The sequence below is a fragment of the Bos grunniens genome, chromosome 3 (genome assembly GCF_055505025.1).
Source record: "Bos grunniens cultivar Pamir isolate PY7600 chromosome 3, Bosgru_T2T1.0, whole genome shotgun sequence".
Taxonomy (NCBI): Eukaryota; Metazoa; Chordata; class Mammalia; order Artiodactyla; family Bovidae; genus Bos; species Bos grunniens.
Window position 1 is genome coordinate 91,755,556 of NC_141167.1, and position 24,738 is coordinate 91,780,293.

At 39.9% G+C, this 24,738-nt stretch overlaps 1 protein-coding gene and 1 non-coding gene across 2 annotated transcripts in view; one reads left to right on the forward strand and one right to left on the reverse strand.

Moving 5' to 3' along the window:
- Positions 1-24,738, reverse strand: part of PHTF1 (putative homeodomain transcription factor 1) — a 73,877-nt gene that overhangs the window by 39,477 nt on the left and 9,662 nt on the right. The window contains exons 4-5 of the mRNA XM_086391956.1: positions 5,233-5,302; positions 4,656-4,814 (exon numbers count right to left, since the gene is read on the reverse strand). Coding sequence (XP_086248082.1) covers positions 4,656-4,814; positions 5,233-5,302 — 229 coding nt within the window. The remainder of the gene's footprint in view (positions 1-4,655; positions 4,815-5,232; positions 5,303-24,738) is intronic.
- Positions 4,062-4,133, forward strand: TRNAN-AUU (transfer RNA asparagine (anticodon AUU)). The gene has a single exon. It is a non-coding gene; the product is annotated as a tRNA-Asn (tRNA).

Sequence of the window (24,738 nt, forward strand, 5' to 3'; positions counted from 1 at the left end):
GGAGTGGGGTATGGGGAGTTCCAGTCCAAATTTCAATTTTTTTTGGTCTTTGATCATGATACAATATTCTAAATTATTTTGCAAAAAGTAAGCAAGTAAGAATACCTAAGAGAAAATGTTGGAAAAAACAGAGTAATCGAGGAATACTTGTCCTGCTCAATGTTACTATATATTAAATAGCTACAGTAATTAAAGAAATATGGCACTGATATGAAAATAACCAGGCAAATTGATGGTACAGAATATATGGTCCAGAAATGCACCACAGCATATGTGAAAATTTAATATATATAATTTATCTCAACAAGAAAGGAAATTCTTTAATAACAAACATGTGGAAAAATATTTAACTTCATCCTTATAAGTAACCAAAGAAATGCAAATTAAACAAGCAAAATACTAACTTTTGTATATCAAATTAGGTAACATTTTTTAAATTATGATAATGCTGATAAGATTGTGGTAAAACACAATCTACTACTTTCCAAAAGAACTGTCACCAGCAGTTTCACTATATGCACTAAAAACCTTAATATCTTTAAGGTCTTTGATCTGTTAATTTTATTTCAGAGAATAAACTCCAAATATATAATATATGAAAAATTTTGTTCATGATGGCATTAATTAATAGGGAAATCCTAAAAACAACCTAAATGTTCACTAAATGAGAAAGCTTATGTGAATTATGGTACTTTTATATAATGGAATATTAAATAGTTATAAAAAGTGTTTATGGTAAATCCTGTATGGTAAATCCATACAGACTTTAAAATATTGGGTTGGCCAAAAAGTTTGTTAAAGTTTTCCATAACATCTTAACAGAAAACCCAAGAAAGCTTTTTGGTCAACTTAATAGTATGAAATGATGGTGTGTCCACATGATGGAACATTATGCAGCAATTAAATTATATTTTTGAAGACAATTTTAAAAAACTGATGCATATAAAAGAAAATAAAAATCACCCCAAATTCTATCACCCTAACCCAACCTTCCCCTTTCACCTACTCTTTCTTCTAATTCACATCTATCTGCTCAGGAATCACTATATCTACATTGCCCTCTTTCAGGAAGTGTTTCTGATAAGCAACAGAGTACAGTGAAGAGCATACACTGCGTCCCTATACATAGTGAGAAGAGAGAAAACATCAGGTAGTGATGTGTGACACATAGTCCCCCCCTGTGACAGTGACTGAGGGGTGGCAGGACTATTTAGAAAGTACAGATACGGCAAGTTTATGAAAGCTACATCTGAGTGCAGATCTTAAAGATGAGAGAAAAGAGAGTCATGTGAAAAACCTTACAATTATTTCAATCAGAAAGAAAAGCCCTGGGTGAGGAAAAGAAAAAGGCCTCTGCCTGCAGTGAGCAAGGAAGAAAGTGCTAAGACATGGCATCCGAGAGTTCAGCAGAGGAGCAACCACGTAGGGCACTGGAGGCCCTGGTGAGGAGGTTTGGGCTTCTATTCTAAGAGCAATAAGAAGTCACTAAAGGGTTTTAAGCAGCGAAATGTGATATAGGTTCCATTTCAAAAGATTTCTAAATAGACATTTCTCCATAGAAGACATACAAATGGCTAACAAACACATGAAAAGATGCTCAACATCACTCATTATCAGAGAAATGCAAATCAAAACCACAATGAGGTACCATTTCACGCCAGTCAGTATGTCTGCGATCCAAAAGTCTACAAGCAATAAATGCTGGAGAGGGTGTGGAGAAAAGGGAACCCTCTTACACTGTTGCTGGGAATGCAAACTAGTATAGCCACTATGGACAACAGTGTGGAGATTCCTTAAAAAACTGGAAATAGAACTGCCTTATGATCCAGCAATCCCACTGCTGGGCATACACACTGAGGAAACCAGAATTGAAAGAGACACGTGTACCCCAGTGTTCATCGCAGCACTGTTTATAATAGCCAGGACATGGAAGCAACCTAGATGTCCATCAGCAGATGAATGGATAAGAAAGCTGTGGTACATATACACAATGGAGTATTACCCAGCCATTAAAAAGAATACACTTGAATCAGTTCTAATGAGGTGGATGAAACTGGAGCCTATTATACAGAGTGAAGTAAGCCAGAAAGAAAAACACCAATACAGTATACCAACACATATATATGGAATTTAGAAAGATGGTAACGACAACCATGTATGTGAGACAGCAAAAGAGACACAGATGTATAGAACAGTCTTTTGGACTCTGTGGGAGAGGGAGGGGGGGATGATTTGGGAGAATGGCATTAAAACATGTATAATATAAGAAACGAATCACCAGTCCAGGTTCGATGCAGGATACAGGAAGCTTGGGGCTGGTGCACTGGGATGACCCAGAGGGATGGCATGGGGAGGGAGGTAGGGAGGTGGTTCAGGATGAGGAACACGTGTACACCCATGGCGGATGCATGTTGATGTATGGCAAAACCAATACAATATTGTAAAGTAAAAAATAATAATAATAATAAAAAATTAAAAAAAAAAAAACAAGAGATTTCACATAAAAAAAAAAAAAGATTTCTCTAACTGTTGTGAAAAGAATGATGGGTAGAAAGAAAACTCAGAATAGACATTGTTCCAGTGATCAAGGCAAAGGGATGCTGGGGCTGTGGCCTATGATGGTGGCAGCAGAGACTGGGTTAGGTGCTTAAGACATATTCTGGAGGTCAGACTTACAGACATGGTTACAGATGGGATGTGAGAGTTGACAACAGAGTAGAAGGGAGTGAAAGTGTTAGTTGCTCAGTTGCATCTGACTCTTTGCATCTCCATGATTGCAGCCCACCAGGCTCCTCTGTCCATGGAATTCTTCAGGCAAGAATACTAGAGTAGGTAGCCATTCCCTTCTCCAGGGGATCTTCCCAACCCAGAGATAAAACCCAGGTCTCCTGCACTAAAGGTAGATTCTTTACCCTCTGAGCCATTAGGGTAGAATAGGAAGACTTAATTTTTCACTTGAAAATTGGGTGGTTGATGGAATCATTTAATGAAATGGGGGGAGATCTGAAGAATCAGTTCAGTTCAGTAGCTCAGTCTGACTCTTTGTGACCCCATGAACCGCAGTACACCAGGCCTCCCTGTCCATCACTAACTCTCAGAGTCTACCCAAACCCATGTCCATTGAGTTGGTGATGCCATCCAGCCATCTCATCCTCTGTCATCCCCTTCTCCTCCTGCCCTCAACCTTTCCCAGCATCAGGGTCTTTTCAAATGAGTCAGCTCTTCACATCAGGTGGCCTAAGTACTGGAGTTTCAGCTTCAACATCAGTCCTTCCAATGAATACCCAGGACTGATCTCCTTTAGGATGGATTGGTTGGATCTCCTTGCAGTCCAAGGGACTCTCAAAAGTCTTCTCCAACACCACAGTTCAAAAGCATCAATTCTTCGGTGCTCAGCTTTCTTTATAGTCCAACTCTCACATCCATACATGACTACTGGAAAAACCATAGCTTTGACTAGATGGACCTTTGTTGGCAAAGTAATGTCTCTGCTTTTCAATATGCTGTCTAGGTTGGTCATAACTTTCAAGGAGTAACTGTCTTTTAATTTCATGGCTGCAATCACCATCTGCAGTGATTTTGGAGCCCCAAAAAATAAAGTCAGCCACTGTTTCCCATGAAGTGATGGGACCAGATGCCATGATCTTAGTTTTCTGAATGTTGAACTTTAAGCCAACTTTTTCACTCTCCTCTTTCACTTTCATCAAGAGGCTCTTTAGTTCTTTACTTTCTGCCATAAGGGTGGTGTCATCTGCATATCTGAGGTTATTGATATTTCTCCCGTCAATCTTGATTCCAGCTTGTGTTTCTTCCAGCCCAGCGTTTCTCATGATGTACTCTGCACATAAGTTAAATAAGCAGGGTGACAATATACAGCCTTGACGTACTCCTTTTCCTATTTGCAACAAGTCTGTTGTTCCATGTCCAGTTTAGCATGTACAAAAGAAGATTGTAAAAAAATTAAAATTCAATTATATCCAAATATAACTTAAGTTCAAGATACCTATTAAATCTTCATATGGAAATGTCAAATAGGCAATTGGCTTTACAAGCCTATGTTTTCCCTGCTGGCTCAGACGGTAAAGCGTCTGCCTATTATGCAGAAGACCTGGGTTTGATCCCTGGGTTGGGAAGATCCCCTGGAGAAGGAAATGGCAAACCACTCCAGTACTCTTGCCTGGAAAATCCCACGGACAGAGGAGCCTGGTAGGCTATAGTCCATGGGGTCGCAAAGAGTTGGACATGACTAAGCGACTTTACTTTCACTTTACAAGCCTGAAGTTCAGCAGAGGTCAGTTTGAAGATATTATTTTGAGAATCACCTTGTTAAAGGAACAAGGTTTGATAAGAGTACCTAGAGAAAAGAATCTGGGATCTAACCTTGAGGATTCGAGGCTCAGTCAGAAGAAAAGTTTACAAAGGTCTGGTCAATGAGACAGGTGGAAAGAAATTGAAGAGAGAAGAGTTAGACAATCATATCTGCTCTCTCTGAACAAACAAATTTAAGATGATCTCGAAATAGTGAATGTCCCTTCATTTTTTTGTACATGAAACCATCAAATGAAAGGGTAAATATAAGAACAGGAAGGTCTGCATGATGTAATAGCATAAGCAGCAAAAAGAAACTCATAGTTTATTCAAACTTCTCCAATTACCTTGCATGAGGTAAAGCAGTAGCAGCCAAACAAAGATTCTTAAAGAGGTAACTTGAATCCACCAACTGCTGAAAAGTGGAAAAAACACAACTCGAACAAGCCCCTTCCGAGTCAGAGATGTCCATGGAATTTCAGGTTTGGCTTTGGCAAATGTTGAGCCTTTAAATATACATAAAACAAAACATCAAACATTTTCATACACGAACGCCCACTTGTAACACTACACTAAAAACAAGTGCGAGCAAAAATTAGCACATAACTTGTTCAGTTAAAAAGAATCCACTTAGATGTTCCAAACATATACTAACCTCAGTCAGCCTCCTTTGAATGATATACAATACATTTTTCTTCATTTCACAGCAGTAGGTCTCCAAATTCATCTCTCTTTCACCCTCACGGAAACCTTGCAATTTACATAGCCACATTAAGCAAAGGGGAAAGAAGGCTAAAGCCTGAATGATGAGGGAAGAACACTACTTTGGGGAATTTAGAGACGATATCTAAGAAGAATCTTTAGCACTCCAAGGAAATAACATGATGATATACCTAAAAGAAACAAGTCAACTTTAGAACTCACCTCTGATTAAGTCAACATCAATCAAGTCTGCCTTTATGTGACCCATCTTTTTTGGTTTGTTTTTGAAGCCCTAGAATAAAACAAAACAAAAAAACAGAAATAAAGTTTTGAGAATCCCCTTTAAAACAAAAGATAAGCTTACATCTTTTTTCTCTATTCCTGACTCCCTTTTACTGGTACATTTAACCCTAATGCTCTTAAAGGAATCTGTCATTAGTATTTGTTTAAGTTTTATCAAGTAACACGTGCATATACTTTTATTATCTTTAAAAATAATCAAACAGTACCAAAAGGTCAGTAAGTGAAAAATAGGTAGTCCCTAACGCACCTTACCCACTTCTCCCAATTTTATTCATTAAAAACAAATAGCTTTCATCTTTTTTAGCCCTTTTTCTTGTTGTTTACTTACATAGGTCTAAATAATATGTTTATACTGCTATTTTTCAATTTATTGATTTAAAAAATCATCTATGCACTCTTAATATATGAGAATTAAGCTCTCTTACACAGCACTAACTCCTACAACCTAACTTCCACCCAAAAGCATTTATCTTCACAATACAGTCAATTTCTGGCAAATCAGTAATTAGTTGTTTATGAATGATTCCTTGTGTGCTGTATTTTTCCATGTATTCTATGATGTCAGTGAAAATAATTTATCAGTTTCCAAATACTCAAATGCCAGAAAATTAATCTAAGTCTTTTTTTTCCCTAAAGGAAAAAAAAAAAAAATTCCTGGAAACCCCCTTCCCAGGACCCAGCAAGATAGAATCTTGCTGCTACAGTTGGACGAGCTGCTGTCTGGGCCTGCTGCACGTCTGTCACCCCAGAACTTCTCGCTCCCTGATAATCCCCTTCCCCATCTCTGCAGTGAGTCACTGCTCTATCCACGTTCTTGGGGCACATTCCTTTAGCAGCTTCCTGAGAAAACGGGTCACAGAAGATCACGTTCTCAATCCTTGTATGTCTGAAAAATTTACTCTGCCCTTATACTTGATTAAAAGCTACACTCGAGGATTCCCCTGGTGGTCCAGTTGTTAGGAATCTGCCTGCCAATGCAGGGGGCATGGGTTTGACCCCTGGTCCGGAGAGATTCCACATGCCATGGGGCAATTTAAGCCCTTGTGCCACAACTATGAGTCCACACACCCTAGAGCCTGTGCTCTGCAACAAGAGAAGCCACAGCAATGAGAAGCCTGCACACAACAATGAAGGCCCAGTGCAGCCAAAACCAATACAAATAAAGCTGCATTAGATGCAGAATTCTGAGTTGTTAATCATCTTCCCTCAGGAATTAAGACACTGTTTCATGGTTTTCTAGCTTCCAATGTTGCTGTTGCAAACTCCAACGCTATTCTGATTCCTGATCCTTTGAATGTAAATTCTTTCCTCTTAATCCTCACTTTATCCATGGTGTTCAGAATGATGTCTTTTTTTTTTGACAGAAGTAACATTCATGATAAATCATGTACTTTATCACATAATGATATGCCTTGATATACGAGTCTTTTATCATTTACTGTGCTGAGAATCCCTTCCATATAGAAATACATGTCTTTCAGTTTTAGGGACATTTTCTCATAATTTACATTTAAATTTCTTCTAAGACTTTTAACTTTTCTATTTTCTACCTCTTTTGTCTTTTTGTTCTGCTTTCTAGAAATTTCTTCAAATTCTTCTATTGAATTTTTCATTTTGGAGCAGAGACTGCCACCCTGTCCTGCCTGCCATGCCATCCACTACACATGCTGGGCTGTCACTCCAGGACTTGTTTCAGACAGGCAAGCTCCCCCATCCATTAAGCCAGTCTCTGTCACGGACTCCAAGCTCTTTCTTTGGTCTGGAAGCTGCACGGAGCACAGACCTTGGAGGCCTGTGGGGTGCAGCCCAATAGAGGAGTGTGAACTCTAAGGCAAAACTATCCTTCACTAGAGTCCTAATGAAGTCCAGACAGGACACAGTGGTGAGTAAGTGTGAACTGATTCCAGGGTTGGTTTGCTGTTGCTTTTGAAGCTAGACTTTGCCATATTTCACCACGGATTAAGAGGAGGGGAGGGTTGAGGAGAAGGTAGAAGCAAGCGTTTCTATTTTAGACGCTAGAAACATTTATTAAAGTGGGGAAACCAAGTGTCCCACTTCTCACACCGTTCACTGAACCCAGGGTGGGCAAGGTGTGAGTGAAGAAGCTGGAAGGAAACTTGAGGAGCCATAGGAACTGCAGACACATTTATTCTCTCTGGGCTCGCAAGGCAGCTGTAACACAGCCATGCTGTATTCTCTGATGGCTGACCCAGCAGACACAGCCAAAATGCAGCTGCAAGGGCTTTTCAGGTGAGCTTATACAGGCACACAGAACAAAAGTGGCCCCGTGGCCAAGTGAGTATATCCTGATGCACAGGCACAGTGCTATAAATGATCTCAGCTATTACATAACCATGTGACGTCACGGTTTACAGGATGTGGGGTGAGAGGCCGTAGGGCAAGAGCACCCGGCCACCGCCATCTTGGCTAACTGCTCCTTCCTACATTCCATCCCTGCAGGGTCTTTTGCCTCACAATACATGCACAGTCCATCTTCCATGATAGTCCCTTGGTGAGTTGATGCTGACCCTTGGATCCACATCCCATAACAGCAGTATAGGATACAACAAATAGCACTCGTCACCCAAGATGCAACCTGGAACTCATGTTACCTGCAAAAGCCCCCACAGGCATCAGGCCCACCCCTTCAAGGAGGGGATTTTGTGCTGTTCACAGGTCACCCACATGATTACATTTTTTAAATGTAAGGACACACAAAGGACACCGCTTTCACAGGACATAGCCTTTACAGTAAACACAACATCAACATAACAATTTCACTGATGCTGGATGCTTCCATTTGACCAAGTCTTCTGTAACCAGCCTGTGGCATATAGTTGGGCTATGCAGGTACCCTTGGGGAAGGACCTGGAACGTCCACTGGCATCCCTCCCAAGTGAATGCAAAGTGACACTGGCTCCCAGCTGTTATAGCTATAGAGAAAAAAGCATTAGCTGAGTCCACTACACGGTGGTAAGTGTCAACGGGCATGCATAGGTGGCACCGCGTCACTTAGTTCTCTGTGATCCACAGTCATCCCCCATGAGCATCAGGCTTCCGAACAGGCCACACGGGGGAGTTAAATGGACTGGACTCTAGGCGGGTTGTACAATGTCCACTTTTGCCAGCTCGGCAATGGTGGCGCCCGTTTCTTCATAGCCACCTGGTAGGTGATACTGTCTCTCAGCTGTCACCCTCCAAGGCGCTGGCAGTAACTGTGGGGGATGCTTTGTATAGCCCCTCACAACAGCCTTCACCACAGGCATTCAGAGATGAAAGTCCCCCACGGAGGTCTGTAACATTAAGACTTGCAGAACATCTATCCCCAAAATATATTCTAGGATCAGGGACACATACACAGTATACACCTGCACAGGGAGTCACCCAATTTCTAAATGTAAGGACACAGCTTTTACCTTAACCACTTGACTGCCACAGCCATCAGTGTGTGCCCTATGATCGGAAACTCTTCTGGCTCGCCATAAATAAGCCTGCATTTGGCACCGGTGTCAACCAGGGCCATTACTCTGTATATTAGCCAGTGACCAGTGAATAGCAAGTTCCACGTGGGGCCTCCCGTCCCCTCTTGGGCACTGTGGGCAGGCATGTTGGCCTGAGCCCTATTCAAGGTGGAAAAGGCCATCTGAAGGAGCACCCTTGGGCACCATAAAATATTTTAACTGAACTGCCGTATCTCTTGCTGTGTATGCGTCTCCCATTTGGTAAACTTCTGCTCAGTTCTCAGTCGCTTCCATAACTCTAGAAGTACGTGCTAAGTCAATTCAGTCATGTCCAATTCTTTGCAACCCTATGGACTGTAGCCCACCAGGCTCCTCTGTCCATGGGATTCTCCAGGCAAGAATACTGGAGTGGGTTGCCATGCTCTCCTCCAGGTGGTCTTCCTGACTCAGGGATCGGACCTGTGTCTCTTATGTCTCCTGCACTGGCAGGCAGGTTCTTTACCACTAGCACCACCTGGGAAGCCCCTCTAGGAGTACAGCATTGGGCTGTTTATCAATTTTATTTCTGTCAATTCCCACTGCCAGTAAATCGGCCCACATCTGCATTTACATCACCTGGACAGGGTCTTTACCAGATTGGTCCCCCTTCTGGATCTTCACACTCCTAAAACCTTTAGCTGGCCACCATCCTCTATTTCTCCCAAGGTAGCCACCATCAAGGTGGCCTCATAGATGTGGCACCCCACATAGGGTGCAGAATACAGATATCCAAAAGAGGTGAGCGGGGCATTGTTCAAAATAGCATCTCACGTGCTACCTATGAAATGCTTGTCATCTGAGCCTCAGGTATTTAGGTTAAACATCAACTGCTTCATGCCCAGTTCTCTCATCACTTGAGTCAATATCTGGGAGCTCTCCCATGTTCGCCCACATGGTGTGGATGGCAGTGTTAATCCATTCTATCAGGGTGTGTTTGGTTAGATGCATAAGCACTCTGCAATCTTTGTCTCAACAAGGGGTGAGTAGTTATAGATGCTAACTGCTCTGTCTCAACCCCAGAACAAATGATACCATCCACCCCTGCATCCCAGAGTTGCAAAAGCCACGCTGCCAAGGGTTCCCCTTCTTTTGCTGCAACTGCTTACCCAAGTTGACCAACTCTGTCTGAGTATATGGTAAATATGTTGTGAATTCAGTCACACTGGGGGCCCCTTGAGGATGTCCCCCCACCCCGGGCCATAGGTTGCTCATTCTTGACTTTCTATTGTACAACGGGCCTTGCTGACAAGTGGAGACCTGTGGTCTCAATGTTCATCATCGTTCAAGCTCCTTCACCAGGAACTATACTCGGCGTCTCAGCATCAAGCCCCCACAGCTTTGAACTGTGTCTGTGAGCATCTGTGCTGTATCTCAGTGTATTTTATGCATCTGCTGGCAGGATATGTCCTAAGATAATCACTTCATCACTTTATGCTACTCTGGCTTACAAAAAGTTTCATAGGAATGCTCTACTTTTGGATAATGGGGGAAACCTGTATATTCATATTTACTGAACATGTTTTGTTTTATTAACACATAAAAAATGGTTTTGCAGGAAAGACTCAGGATCTGAAAGTCATGATAACTTTGCTGTATATGATGACTCACAAGCAAATTTGTAAATTATCTTTTGTGTTTCAAAATCCTGGTTTGCCTAACAGTTTTATTTCATTAGTATTAATAAGGAAAATTGTTTCAGAGGACTGGATAAAGAAGATGTGGTACATATACAGAATGGAATATTACTCAACCATTAAAAAGAAGGGAATAATGCCATGTGAAGCAATGTGGATGAACCTAGACAGTGCCATACTGAGGGAAATAAGTCAGACAGAGGAGGAGAAATATTATGGAATCTAAAAAGAAATGATACAAATGAACTTACAAAACAGAAGGAGACTCACAGACTTAGAGAATGAACTTATGGTTGCAGAGGGGCAGGGGCAAAGGATGGGAAGAAGGGATAGTTAGGGAGTTTGGGATGGACATATACACACTGCTATATTTAAAATAGGTAACCAACAAGGACCTACTGTACAGCACTTGGAACTCTGCTCAATGTTATTTGGCCACCTGGATGGGAGGGGAGTTTAGGGGAGAAGAGATACATGCATATGTATGGCTGAGTCCTTCTGCTGTTCACCTGAAACTGTCACAACATTGTTTGTGAACTGGCTACACCCCAAAACAAAATAAAAATTTTTAAAAAATAAGTAAAACTATTTTTAAAAGATTAATTTTAATTTTATGCTCAATCAACACTCATATATGCTAGTTCCTGATTAAATTTTTTAGATATTTAACCATTAAAATTATTATAAAAATAAAAGGTTAGAATAATTTGATGTTTCTCTATTTTAGATACTGAGTCAATACTGATCTTTAGTTCTGTTTAACTGAATAGATGCAGCCAAACAATTTCTTAAGTGAATCCTATATTTCTATCCAATTAACTACAAACTGTATATTTTACCAAAAAATAAAAAAGGTTTAAAACTCTAAATGCAACAAAGTGAAATCTAAGAAGGAATCAAATTTTGAAAATTAGACATTTCATGGGCAAAAATAGCCCTCTAGAAAAAACACTAGTTTTTGAAATACGCATAATATTCATGGGAATAACAATGATCTTGTGCTACATTTGAACTCAGAAATAAAAATTTTAAAAGTAAAAATATTGTATTGTATTCTACCAGACATAGGTCTTGTGGATATCTGCATCAGTACTATTCTAACTAAAGATGCTTAAAGTGCCTTAACTTTAGAGCCAAATTAATTTTTCTATTTTATTGCTTTCTAGACTTTCACCTACAATGTTATAGAATCAGAATTAGCATTAACTAGAGGTAAATATCGAATTATGAAAACCTTACTTAACAATGGAAACACATTCATTCATTCTCTTAGTCAACAAACACACGACACGCTTCTTCTCTATGCCAGACACTCTACTTGAGCTCAGCATAGAGCAATAAAGAGGTCAAAGCATGGCTCCATCTTCAGAGTGTGCACAGCGCAGAAGAGAAAACAGATAATAAAGCTGAATCTTTGAGTGTTCCTCAGGAAAATGTTCCCTGAACCTCCCTCACCACTTTTTCTTTCCTAGGAGGACAAATTAGATTTGGATTAAAGATTTACTGAGCATGGCCCTGCCCACCAGAGCAAGACTCAGTTTTCCCCACAGCCAGTTCCTCCCATCAGGAAGCTTACACAAGCCTCTTATCCTCATCCATCAGAGAAAATATAGAAGAAGCAAGACTATAATCCTACAGTCTCCAGAATGAAAACCACAATCACAGAAAGCTAACCAAAATGATCATATGGATCATAGCCATGTGGAACTCAATGAGTCTATGAGCCATGCCATGCAGTACTCAAGACAGATGGGTCATGGTGGAGAGCTCTGACAAAACATGGTCCACTGGAGAAAAGAAAGGCAAACCACTTCAGTATTCTTACCTCGAGAATCCCATGAACAGTATGAAAAGGCAGAAATATATGACACTGGAAGATGAGCTGCCCAGGTCAGAAGGTGTCCAAAATGCTACTGGGGAAGAATGGAGAAATAGCTCCAGAAAGAATGAAGAGGCTGGGCCAAAGTGGAAATGACACTCAGTTGTGGATGTGTCTGGTGTTGAGAGGAAAGTTCAATGCTATAAAGAATGATACTGCATAGGAAGCTGGAAAGTCAGGTCCACAAATCAAGGTAAATTGGACATGGTCAAGCAAGAGATAGTGAACATTGATACCTTAGGAATCAGTGCACTAAAATGGATGGGAAGGATAAACTTAATTCAGATAACCATTGTATCCACTACTGTGGGCAAGAATCCTTTAGAAGAAACGGAATAGCTTTCACAGTCAACAAGAGTCAGAAATGCAGTACTTGGGTTCAATTTCAAAAACGACAGAGTGATCTCAGTTTGTTTCCAAGGCAACCATTCAACATCACAGTAATCCAAGTCTATGCCCCAACCACTGATGCCAAAGAAGCTGAAGTTGAATGGTCCCATGAAGATCTACAAGACCTTCTAGAACCAACACCAAAAAAAGATGTCCTTTTCATTACAAGGGACTGGAATGCAAAAGCAGAAAGTCAAGAGATACTTGAAGTAACAGGTAGGTTTGGCTTTGGAGTACAAAATGAAGCAGGGCAAAGGATAACAGAGTTTTGCCAAGAGAATACACTGGTCAGAGAGAATACCCTTTTCCAACAACACAAGAGATGACTCTACACATGAACATTACCAGACAGTCAATATCAAAATCAGATGGATCATATTCTTTGCAGCCAAAGATGGAGAAGCTCTATACAGTCAGCAAAAACAAGATCTGGAGCTGACTGTACCTCAGATCATGGGCTCCTTATTGCCAAATTCAGACTTAAATTGAAGAAAGTAGGGAAAACCGCTAGGCCATTCAGGTACGACCTAAATCAAATCCCTTATGGTTATACAATGGAAGTGACAAATCGATTTAAGGGATGAGAGCTGGTAGACAAAGTGCCTGGAGAACTATGGATGGAGGTTCATAATACTGTACAGGAGTTGGTGATCAAAAACATCCCCAAGAAAGAAGAAACGCAACAAGGCAAAGTGGCTGTCTGAGGAGGCCTTACAAATAGCTGAAAAAGAAGAGAACTGAAAGGCAAAGAGAAAGGGAAAAATATACTGAAATAAATGCAGAGTTTCAGAGAATAGTAAGGAGAGATAAGAAAGCCTTAAGTGACCAATGCAAAGAAATAGAAGGAAACAAGAGAATGGGAAAGACTAGAGATCTCTTCAATAAAATTGGAGATACCAAAGGAACATTTCATGCAAAGATGGGCACAATAAAGGACAGAAATGGCAAGGACCTAACAGAAGAGATTAAGAAGAGGTGGCAAGAATACACAGAAGAACTATACAAAAAAGGTCATAATGACCTAGATAACCATGATGGTGTGGTCCCTCACCTACAGCAGATATCCTGGATTGTGAAGTCAAGTAGGCCTTAGGAAGCATTACTACAAACAAAGCTGGTGGAGGTGATGGAATTCCAGCTGAGCTATTTCAAATCCTAAAAGATGATGCTGTGAAAGTGCTGCATTTAATGTGCCTGCAAATTTGAAAAATTCAGCATTAGCCACAGGATTGGAAAAAGTCAGTTTTAATTCCAATCCTAAAGAAGGGAAATGACAAAGAATGTTCAAACTACTGCACAGTTCATTTCACATGCTGGAAAGGTTATGCTCAAAATTCTTCAACCTAGGCTTCAACAGTAAACCAAGAACCTGCAGATGTACAAGCTGGATTTAGATGGCGGAGGAACCAGAGATCAAATTGCCAGCATCTGCTGGATCACAGAGAAAGTAAGCAACTTCCAGAAAAACATCTACGTATGTTTAACTACACAAAAGCCTGTGACTATGTGGATCACGACAAACTGGAAAATTCTTAAAGAGATGGGAATACCAGACCACCTTGCCTGTCTCCTGAGAAACGGTACGCAGGTCAAGAAGCAACAGTTAGAACTGGCACGGAAAAACAAACTGACTCAAAATTGGGAAAGGAGTACAACAAGGCTGCATACTGTCACCTTGCTTGTTTAACTTCTATGCAGAGTACACCATGAGAAATGCCAGGCTGGGTAATTCACAAGCTGGAATCAAGACTGACAGGAGAAATATCAACAATCTCAGATATGCAGATGACACCACCCTTATGGCAGAAAGCAAAGAGGAACTAAAGAGCCTCTTGATCAAAGTGAAAGAGGAGAGTGAAAAGCCTGGCTTAAAACTCAACATTCAAAAAACTAAGATCATGGCATCTGGTCCCATTACTTTATGGCAAACAGATGGGGAGAAAGTGGGAACAGTGTCAGATTTTATCTTCTTGGCTCCAAAATCACTGCGGACAGTGACTGCAGCCACAAAATAAAAGATGCTTGAAAGAAAAGCTGTAACAAACCTAGACAGCATATTAAAAAGCAGAGACATCACTTTGCAGACAAAGGCCCATATAGTCAAAGCTATGGTTTTTCCAGTAGCCTTGTATGGGTGTGAGAGTTGGACCATATAGAAGGCTAAGCACTGAAGGACTGATGTTTTCAAATTGTGGTGCTGGAAAAGACTCTTGCAAGTCCCTTGGACTGCAAGATCAGACTGCAAGATCAAACTAGTCAATCCAAAAGAAAATCAACCCTGAGTATTCATTGGAAGGACTGATGCTGAAGCTGAAACTCCAATATTTTGGCCACCTGAGGTAAAAAGCTGACACAATGGAAAAGACCCTGAAGCTAGAAGAGATTTGAGGGCAAGAGCGGAAGCGGGTGTCAGAGGATAAGATGGTTGGATGGCATCATCAACTCAATGACATGAGTTTGAGCAAACTCCAGGAAAAGGTGAAGGACAGGGAAGTCTAGCATGCTGCAATCCACAGGGTGCAAAGAGTCAGACACAACTCAGTGACTGAACAACAAAAAGAAGAGGACAAAAGTCATTAAGAAATTGATGACCAGGACTTCCTTGGTGGTCTAGTGGTTTAGACTTCGCTTCCAATGCAGGGGATGTGGGTTCGATTCCTGGTTGGGAAGCTAAGATCCCACATGCTTCATTGTTGATATTCAGTCGCTCAGTCATATCCAACTCTTTGCGACTCCATGGACTGCAGCACCCTGGGAGAAATATCAATAACCTCAGATATGCAGATGACATTACCCCAATGCCAGAAAGCGAAGAAAACTAAAGAGCCTCTTGATGAGGGTGAAAGAGGAGAGTGAAAAAGCTGGCTTAAAACTCAACATTCAAAGAACTAAGATAATGGCATCCGATACCATCACTTCATGGCAAACAGATGGGGAAAAATAGAAACAGTGACAGACTATTTTCTTGGGCTCCAAAACTGCATGTTTCATGGTCCAAAAAAAAGTAATTGATGCCCACTGTTCTTGAGTCAGATTAGAAAGTCACTACTTTCATATGTGATTGTGCTGAGGAAGAATACAAAACACTTATGCCATGCTTTTGCTTCAGGATCTGTCAGCCTGATCCTACACATTCTATAGTATGTATATGAAGAAGCGACATTTGCCAGGCACTATTCTAAGCACTTTACATAAACTTCAAAACCATATCTCTTATGTCTCCTGTATTGGCAGGTGGGTTCTTTACCACTAGCGCCCCTTGGGAAGCCCCTATTACATAAACTTATATTAATTTAATTCACTTAGTCCTCACAACTGTCCTGTGAGACAGGGGCTTTATTATCTTCACTTTATAGATGAGGAAAAGCGAGGCACTGAGACTAACACGTTCATTCTCCCTAATAACCACTACACATCCTGCCCCTCATGATACAGTACAAAATGTATTCCTAATCAATGTAGGAAGAGATCCGCAAGCCTCTGAAAGGTTCAATGGGACTAAACCTTGGGAGCTGTGAGTGAATGTCCCTCTCGGCCACAACCCAGGACCACAACCTCACAGCCCAGGAAACAATCATAGGAGGAAACTAGATGCCTTGCACTAGCTTCTACAGCAGTGGTCTGGAAATTTTCTGCAGAACCGAGGTACAGCTGTATTTAGCCCACTGAATTGTTTGTACCCCAAAGAGCAGTGTACCATCATCAAAGCTCAGAACCACCTGACCAATGTAGTTCCTACTTCTAGACAGAGGAACTAAAGCACTCAAATACTGATGAACTACAGCTGGACTCCATATTTAACAAGGAATAAAAGACAAGTAAACCCTGCTACACAACTCTCTCAGTGTGCTGAAACGTTAGCTTTATTGCCACTGATTCTATACTACTGTATAGTAGTCAGGCACAAAGAGGGAAGTCATCTGGTTTACAATAGATGATGAACAACAAAACAACAATTACTAGGCAAGTACAGCATAATAGGAATATGTGTAAAGGACACCTAACTCAGATTTAAGAAGGCAAAGAAAGATTTCTAAAAGAAGATAATACCCAACCCAAGACTTGGAAGGGTGTATAAACATTTGCAAAGAAAGGACATGAGCTGTAGCAAAAGGGGAAATTAAGTATATGAAGGCTTCCCTGGTGGCTCAGTGGTAAAGAAGCCACCTGCCAATGCAGGAGTTTGATTCCTGGTCTGGGAAGCCACCTGCCAATGCAGGGTTTGATTCCTGGTCTGGGAAGACCCCACATGCCGCCAGGCAACTTAGCCTGTGCATCACAACTATTAAGCCTGTGCTCTAGAGCCCAGGAGCCACAACTACTGAGCCCATGTGCCCTCCTAGAGCCTGTGCTCCACAAGAGAAGCCATCGTAACAAGAAGCCTGTACGTCACCACTACAGAGTAGCCCCTGCTCACTGCAACTTAGGAGAAAAGCCCCTGCAGCAACAAAGAACCAGCACAGTCAAAAATAAATAAATAAAATTACTTAACAAGATAGCATGACAAAAACTAAATAAAAGAGATGGAAAGAGTGAACATCAACATTTTAGGAATCAGTGAACTAAAATGGACAGGAATGGGCAAATTTAATTCAGATGACCATTATATCTACTACTGTGAGCAAGAATCCCATAGAATGAATCGAATAGCCCTCACTGTCAACGAAAGAGTACAAAATGCGGTACTTAGGTGCAATCTCCAAAACAATAGAATGATCTTGGTGTGTTTCCAAGGCAAACTGTTCAACATCACACAGACAATAAGTCTATACCCCAAGCACTTATGCCGAAGATACGAAGTTAAATGGTTCTATGAAGACATACAATAAAAAGATGTCCTTTTTATCATAGGGGATTGGAATGCCAAAGTAGGAAGTCAAGAGATACTTAGGGGAGTAACAAGGCAAGTTTGGCCTTGAAGTACAAAATGAACCAGTGCCAAGGCTAATAGAGTTTTGCCAACAGAATACACTGGTCATAGCAAACACCCTTTTCCAACAACACAAGAGACGACTCTACACATAAACATCACCAGAGAGTCAATATCAAAATCAGACTGATCATATTCTTTGCAGTCAAACATGAAGAAGCTCTAAATACTCAGCAAAAACAAGACCTGGAGCTGACTGTAGGATGATCATGAGCTCCTTATTGCCAAATTCAGACTTAAATTGAAGAAACCAGGGAAAATCACCAGGCCATTCAGATACGACCTAAATCAAATCCCTTATGATTATACAGTGGAAGTGACAAATCAATTCAAGCAATTAGATCTGATAGATAGACTGCGTGAAGAACTATGGGTGAAGGTTCATAACACTGTACAGGAGGTGGTGATCAAAAACATCCCAAGAAAAAGAAATGCAACAAGGCAAAGTGGTTGTTTAAGGAGGCCTTTCAAATAGCTGAGAAAAGAAGAGAAGCAAAAAGGCAAACAAGAAAGGGAAAGATACACCCAACTGAATGCAGAGTTCCAAAGAATAGCAAGGAGAGATAAGAAAACCTTCTTAAGTGAACAATGCAAAGAAATAGAGGGAAACAATATAATGGGAAAGACTAGAGATCTCTTCAGGAAAATTGGAGATACCAAGGGAACATTTCATGCAAACATGGGCACAATAAAGGACAGAAATGGCAAGGACCTAACAGAAACAGAAGAGATTAAGAAGAGATGGCAAGAATACACAGAAGAACTATACAAAAAAGGTCATAATGACCCAGATAACCATGATGGTGTGGTCACTTACCTAGAGTCTGACATCCTGGAATGTGAAGCCAAGTGGGCCTCAGGAAACATTACTACAAACAAAGCTAGTGGAGGTGATGGAATTCCAGCTGAGCTATTTCCAATCCTAAAAGATGATGCTATTAAAGGCTGTACTCAATATGCCAGCAAATTTGGAAAACTCAGCAGTGGCCAAGTGCTGGAAAAGGTCATTTGCATTCCAGTCCCAAAGAAGGGCAGTGCCAAAGAACATACAAAGTACTGTACAACTGCGCTCATCTCACATGCTAGCACGGTTATGCTCAAAATCATCCAGCCTAGGCTACACCAGTATATGGACCAAGAATTCACAGATGTACAAGCTGCATTTAGAAAAGGCAGAGGAACCAGAGTTCAAATTGCCAACATTTATTGGATCATAGAGAAATCAGGGAATTCCAGAAAAACATCTACTTCTGCTTCATTGACTACACAAAAGCCTTTGACTGTGTGGATCACAATGAACTGTGGAAAATTCTTAAAGAGATGAGAATAACAAACCACATTATCTGTCTCCTGAAAAACCTGTATGCAGGTCAAGAAGCAACAGTTAGAACTGGACATGGAACAATGGACTGGTTTAAAATTGGGAAAGGAGTATATCAGGCCGTATATTGTCACCTTGCTTATTTAACTTATATGCAAAGTATATCATGCAAAATGCTGGGCTGGAAGAATCACAAGCTGGAATCAAGATTGCCAGGATAAATATCAATAACCTCAGATACAAAGATTATACTAGTACCATGCTAATGTCATGTCAACTAGATGAAGCCTCCATAAAAACCTCAATAGTCTGTATAGAGTTTAGAGAGCTTCCAGGTTAGCGAACATACACACCAGTAGGGTAACATACCCCAAACTCCACAGGGACAGAAGCTCCTATGCTCAGGACTCTCCCAGACCTCACCCTAAGTATCCCTTCATCTAGCTATTCATCTGTACCCTTTATCATATTATTTAATAAACTGATAGTTGTTTGAGGAAGTGTTTCCCTGAGTTGTGTAAACCACCCTAGGAAATTTATCAAACCAGAAGAGAAGGTTACGGGAACCCCTGACCTGTAGCCAAACTGGACAGAAGTTGGGGGTAACCTAGGACCTACTTCTTGCAGTTGGCATCCCAAGTGGGACAGGAGCCATCCTGTGGGGCCAGGACCTTTACCTGTAGGAGCTGACACTATTTCCAGGCACACAGTGTCACAACTGGGTTGAATTGCAGGACACCCAGCTGGTGTCACAGAGAATTGCCTGGTGTGGGGAAAAAACTTCCATACATTTGGTGACCAGAAGTGGCGTTTTGCGTGAATAAGGGAGACTCACAAGAGAAACACAGGAAGCAGACTGAATTGAATTTCTCTAAATTTAGTTCTGAAATTTCATAATAATGCTGATTACTCAAAAGATCCTTTTGACCTATAAATGTGTTTATTTCAGTCCTGGGAAGTTTTAAAATATTATTTGATAATTACTTCTCCTCCTTGTATTTCTTTCTCCTGGAACACATACTAGTTGGATGTTAGGCTTCCTGCATGAACTGTACTCATTTTTTAATATTCTTTTTCCCTATTCTTTCATACTATTTTTCTGGGAAATGGCCTCAAGTTTATCTTCCAACTTTTCTCCTGAATTTATTTTTGTTACTTTTATTTTCTGGTGTTCTTTTTCATTTACAGACTCAAAAAAAAAAATAGTATCCAGTACTTTAAATATATTAATTGTATCTTTAAAAATAGTATTCTTAAAATTCCTGATCACTTTTTAAAATCTCTTTCCATCTTTTTTTAGGTCTCAGATATTTGAGCATTTTCAATTATCCATTCACACTTAAGAGCAAGGCACTATCATGCTGAATACCCATTCAGTGCGTAGTGGAGGGGGGGCAAGGGAGGCTCTTGTTGAACAGTGGCCTCACTGTAGAGGGTAGCCAGACATTTCACTTCCAATATTTTTAAGCCTTTTCAGTCAGCTTGTGCAAAAAGAAATTCCAGTCTTCTGTGTAGAGATTATAAACCTGGCCACCAGCCTTTTACTTGATCTCCTTTACTAGTCCATTATTTCACCTCATTTTCATTTGTGTATGGTATTCCGGAATCTGGAACTTCTCTGGTTCAGTCTCTCCATAAAGCAAACTTCAATCTTCTGTCAATGGAAGATAAGGGTGGCTATGAGGTTGTGGAGAATGAGGAGGATCTGAGGATAGGTCTATTGCTCCTAATACATATGCTCAAACAATTCTACTTTCAGTTCTATAATACCTTACACCTGCAGATAGACCTGGTGCATCCAATTCCTGAATCTTTCAGAAATTAAATACAGGGACTTTCTTCCCTTAACTTTTAAACTGAACAATAGTTGATGTATAATATTATATAAGTTACAGATATACAATATAATGATTCACAATTTTTAAAGGCTATACTCCATTTACAGTTATTTTAAAATATTTGCTATATTCTTTGAGTTGTACAATATATTCTTGCAGCTTATTTTATAGATAATTGTTTGCACCTCTTAATTCCCTACTACCATATTGTGCCTCTCTTCTTCCCTCTCCCCACTAGTAATCACTAAACACAGGTGTTCTAAAACAGGAAGTTTAAACTTAGACTTCTTTCAGTTCTTGAGGGCTGATTTTTTTATTTATTATAATTTTAGAGGAGTTTCAGAAGAAACCAGATAGAGATTAATGTACATAGTCAACTGTCATCTTTAATGAGGAGTCTTATCGGTCATGTATCCACCATTCCCACTCAAGAAATAAAATGTTACAAATACAGCTGAAATCACCTCTGTGTTTATGATTAGCCATTTAAAATTTTCTAGGTGTAAAATCATATTTTCAAATACTGATTTTTTTTATATTCCAAAATTAATTAGAAAAATGAAGGAAAAATTTAAAATATTTTAAAAGCAAACATAATAGTAATTAGAATGCTTTGCTAATCTTAACAAATATCTCAGACAGTATGTTAAGTAGTAATAGAGACCATTCTTGTTTTATTCTTTTGGTGGGGGAGGGGGACCAAGTTGAGCTTCATCACTGAAAATAATCTTAGATTTAATATATTCTCTTAATTAAAATTTTTAGAAGACAAATTTCATTGGAAATATATATGAATTTATTGTGTACTACATTATGATCTCTCCTGTGTTTTTTCTATTAGTGTGATTTAAGAAAATAGCCATACTGAGGTATAATTAATACTGTGCAAAACTCATTCATCTTTAGGTGTAGTTTTAGTAATAACCTGGTAGATTTCTGGTAAATTTAGAGAGTTGTGCAACCATTATCACGTTCAAATTTTAGAACATTTCCATCACCTGAAAATAAGAATGGCAATAAATCTGTATTCCTATCCCCAGCAACAGGCAAACACATACCTGCTTTATACTTCTACAGATTTGCCTTTTCAGAAATTTCATGTAAACTGAATCACAGAATACAGTCTTTTGTGTCTGGCCCCTCTTACGTACATAACATTTTTGAGGTTCATCATGTTGCAGCATGTATCAACAATTTTTATCCCTGAGTCATATTCCATTGTATGGATATAATACATTTATTTATCTACTCACAAGTTGATAGACATTTGGACTTTTTTCTAGTTTTTCAGTAATTAGGAATAGTATTGCTATGAATATTTGAATACGTTCCTATGTTTTTATTTCTCTCGCATAGGTACTATATGGAAATGTTGGGTCATATGAGAAGTATGAATTTAAATTTTTAAGAAACCATCAAACTAATTTCCACTTCCATTCCCACCAGCAGTGTATGATAATTCTAGTTCCTCCATGTCCTGGCCAACATCTGGTAAGGTTAGTCTTTTTAATTTTAGTCATTGTAACAGGTGAAGTGAACAATGCAAAGAAATAGAGGAACACAATAGAATGGAAAAGACTAGAGGTCCCTTCAAGAAAATGATAGAGTCCAAGGGAACATTTCATGCAAAGATGGACACAGCAAAGGACAGAAACGGTATGGACCTAATAGAAGCAGAAGGTATTAAGAGCTGGCAAGAATACACAGAAGAACTGTACAGAAAAGGTTTTAATGACCCAGATAACCAGGATGGTGTTATCAGTCACCTAGAGCCAGACATCCAACTGGGCCTTAGTAAGCATTACTATGAACAAAGCTACTGGAGGTGATGGGATTCCAGGTGAGCTAGTTCAAATCCTAAAAGATGATGCTGTTAAAGTGCTGCATTCAACATGCCAGCAAATTTGCAAAACTCAGCCTTGGCCACAAGACTGGAAAAGGTCAGTTTTCGTTCCAATTCCAAAGAAGGGCAATGGCAAAGAATGTTCAAAATACCACACAACTGCACTCATTTCACATGCTAGCAAAGTATGTTCAAAATTCATCAAGCTAGGCTTTGACAGTACCTGAACCAAGAACTTCCAGATGTACAAGCTAGATTTAGAAAAGGCAGAGGAATCAGAGATCAAATCGCCAAGAACCATCAGATCACAGAAAAAGAAAGGGAACTCCAGAAAAACATCTACTTCTGCTTCACTGGCTATCCTAAAGCCCTTGACTGTGTGAATCACGACAAACTGTGGAAAATTCTTAAAGAGGTGGGAATACCAGACCACCTTACCTGACTCCTGAGAAACCTGTATGCAGGTCAGGAAGCAACAGTTAGAACCAGACGTGGAACAATGAACTGATTCAATATTGGGAAAGGAGTACATCAAGGCTGTATATTGTCACCCTGCTTATTTAACTTACACGCAGAGTACATCATGTGAAATGTGGGGTTGGACGAAGCACAAGCTGGAATCAAGATTGCCAGAAGTATCAATAACCTCAGATATACAGATGACACCAACCTAATGGCAGAAAGTGAAGAGGAACTAAAGAGCCCCTTGATGAAGGTGAAAGAGGAGGGTGAAAAAGCTGGCTTTAAAATCAACATTCAAAAAGTAAGATCATGGCATCCAGTCCCATCACTTCATGGCAAATAGATGGGGAAACAGTGACAGGCTTTATTTTCTTGGGCTCCAAAATCACTGTGGATGGTGACTGAAGCCATGAAATTAAGACATTTGCTCCTTGGAAGAAAAGTTATGGCAAACCTAAACAGCATATTAAAAAGCAAAGATACCACTTTGCCAACAAAGGTCAATAGTCAAAGCTATGGTTTTCCCAATAGTCATGTATGGATGTGAGAGGTGGACCATAAAGAAGGCTGAATGACAAAGAATTGATGCTTTAGAACTGCGGTGCTGGAGAAGACTCTTGAGAGTCCCTGGGATAGTAAGGAGATCAAACCAGCCAATCCTAAAGGAATTCAGTCCTGAATGTTCATTGGAAGGACTGATGTTAAAGCTCTAATCCTTTGGCCACCTGATGCGAAGAGCCGACTTGTCGAAAAAGACCCTGAGGCTAGGAAAGATTGAGGGTAAGAAGAGAAGGGGGTGACAGAGGATGAGCTGGTTGGATGGCATCATTGACTCAATGGACATGACTTTGAGCAAACTCTGGATGATCGTGAAGAACAGGGAAGCCTGGCATGCTGCAATCCATAGGGTTGCAAAGAGTCGGACATAACTGAGCGATTGAACACAGCAAACAGGTGTATAATAGTATCTCGCTGTGGTTTTAATTCATACTTCGCTAGTAACGTTGAGCACCTTTGGACAGGCCCAATCATTTCAGCTATTGTCTTTAGTGATATATGTATTCAAATCTTCTGCCCAGGTTAAACTGGGTTTTCTGTCTTCTGAGTTGTAGGAGTTATGTATCACAGGTACAAATGCTGCACATATTAGTAAGTGTACGATTTGAAAATATTTTCTCACAGTCCATGGCTTGCTTTTTCTTTTTTTAAAATGGGATTTTGAAGAAAGGTTTTAATTTTCGATGAAGCCAAATTTATCAAATTTTTTTCTTTCATAGCCGTTTTTCTAAGAAATCTTTGCCTATCTTAAGGTAAGAACGATCTTCTATGTTTTCTTTTACAAAACCTCAGACTTTCCATTCTTACCCTTAAGCCCATGATCCTTTTTAATTAATTTTTGTATACAATGTGAGGTAAGAATTAAAAGTTTATTTTTATATATGTGGATATCCAATTGTACCAGCACCATTTGTTGACAAGACTATCGTTTCTCGTTGAATTGTTTTGGCATCTTTGTCAAACTCAATTTATCAAAGCTGTAAGGATTTATTTCTAGATTTTCTATTCTGTTCCACTGATCTATTACTCATGTCAATACTATACTATCTGAATTACTTACAGCTTTACAG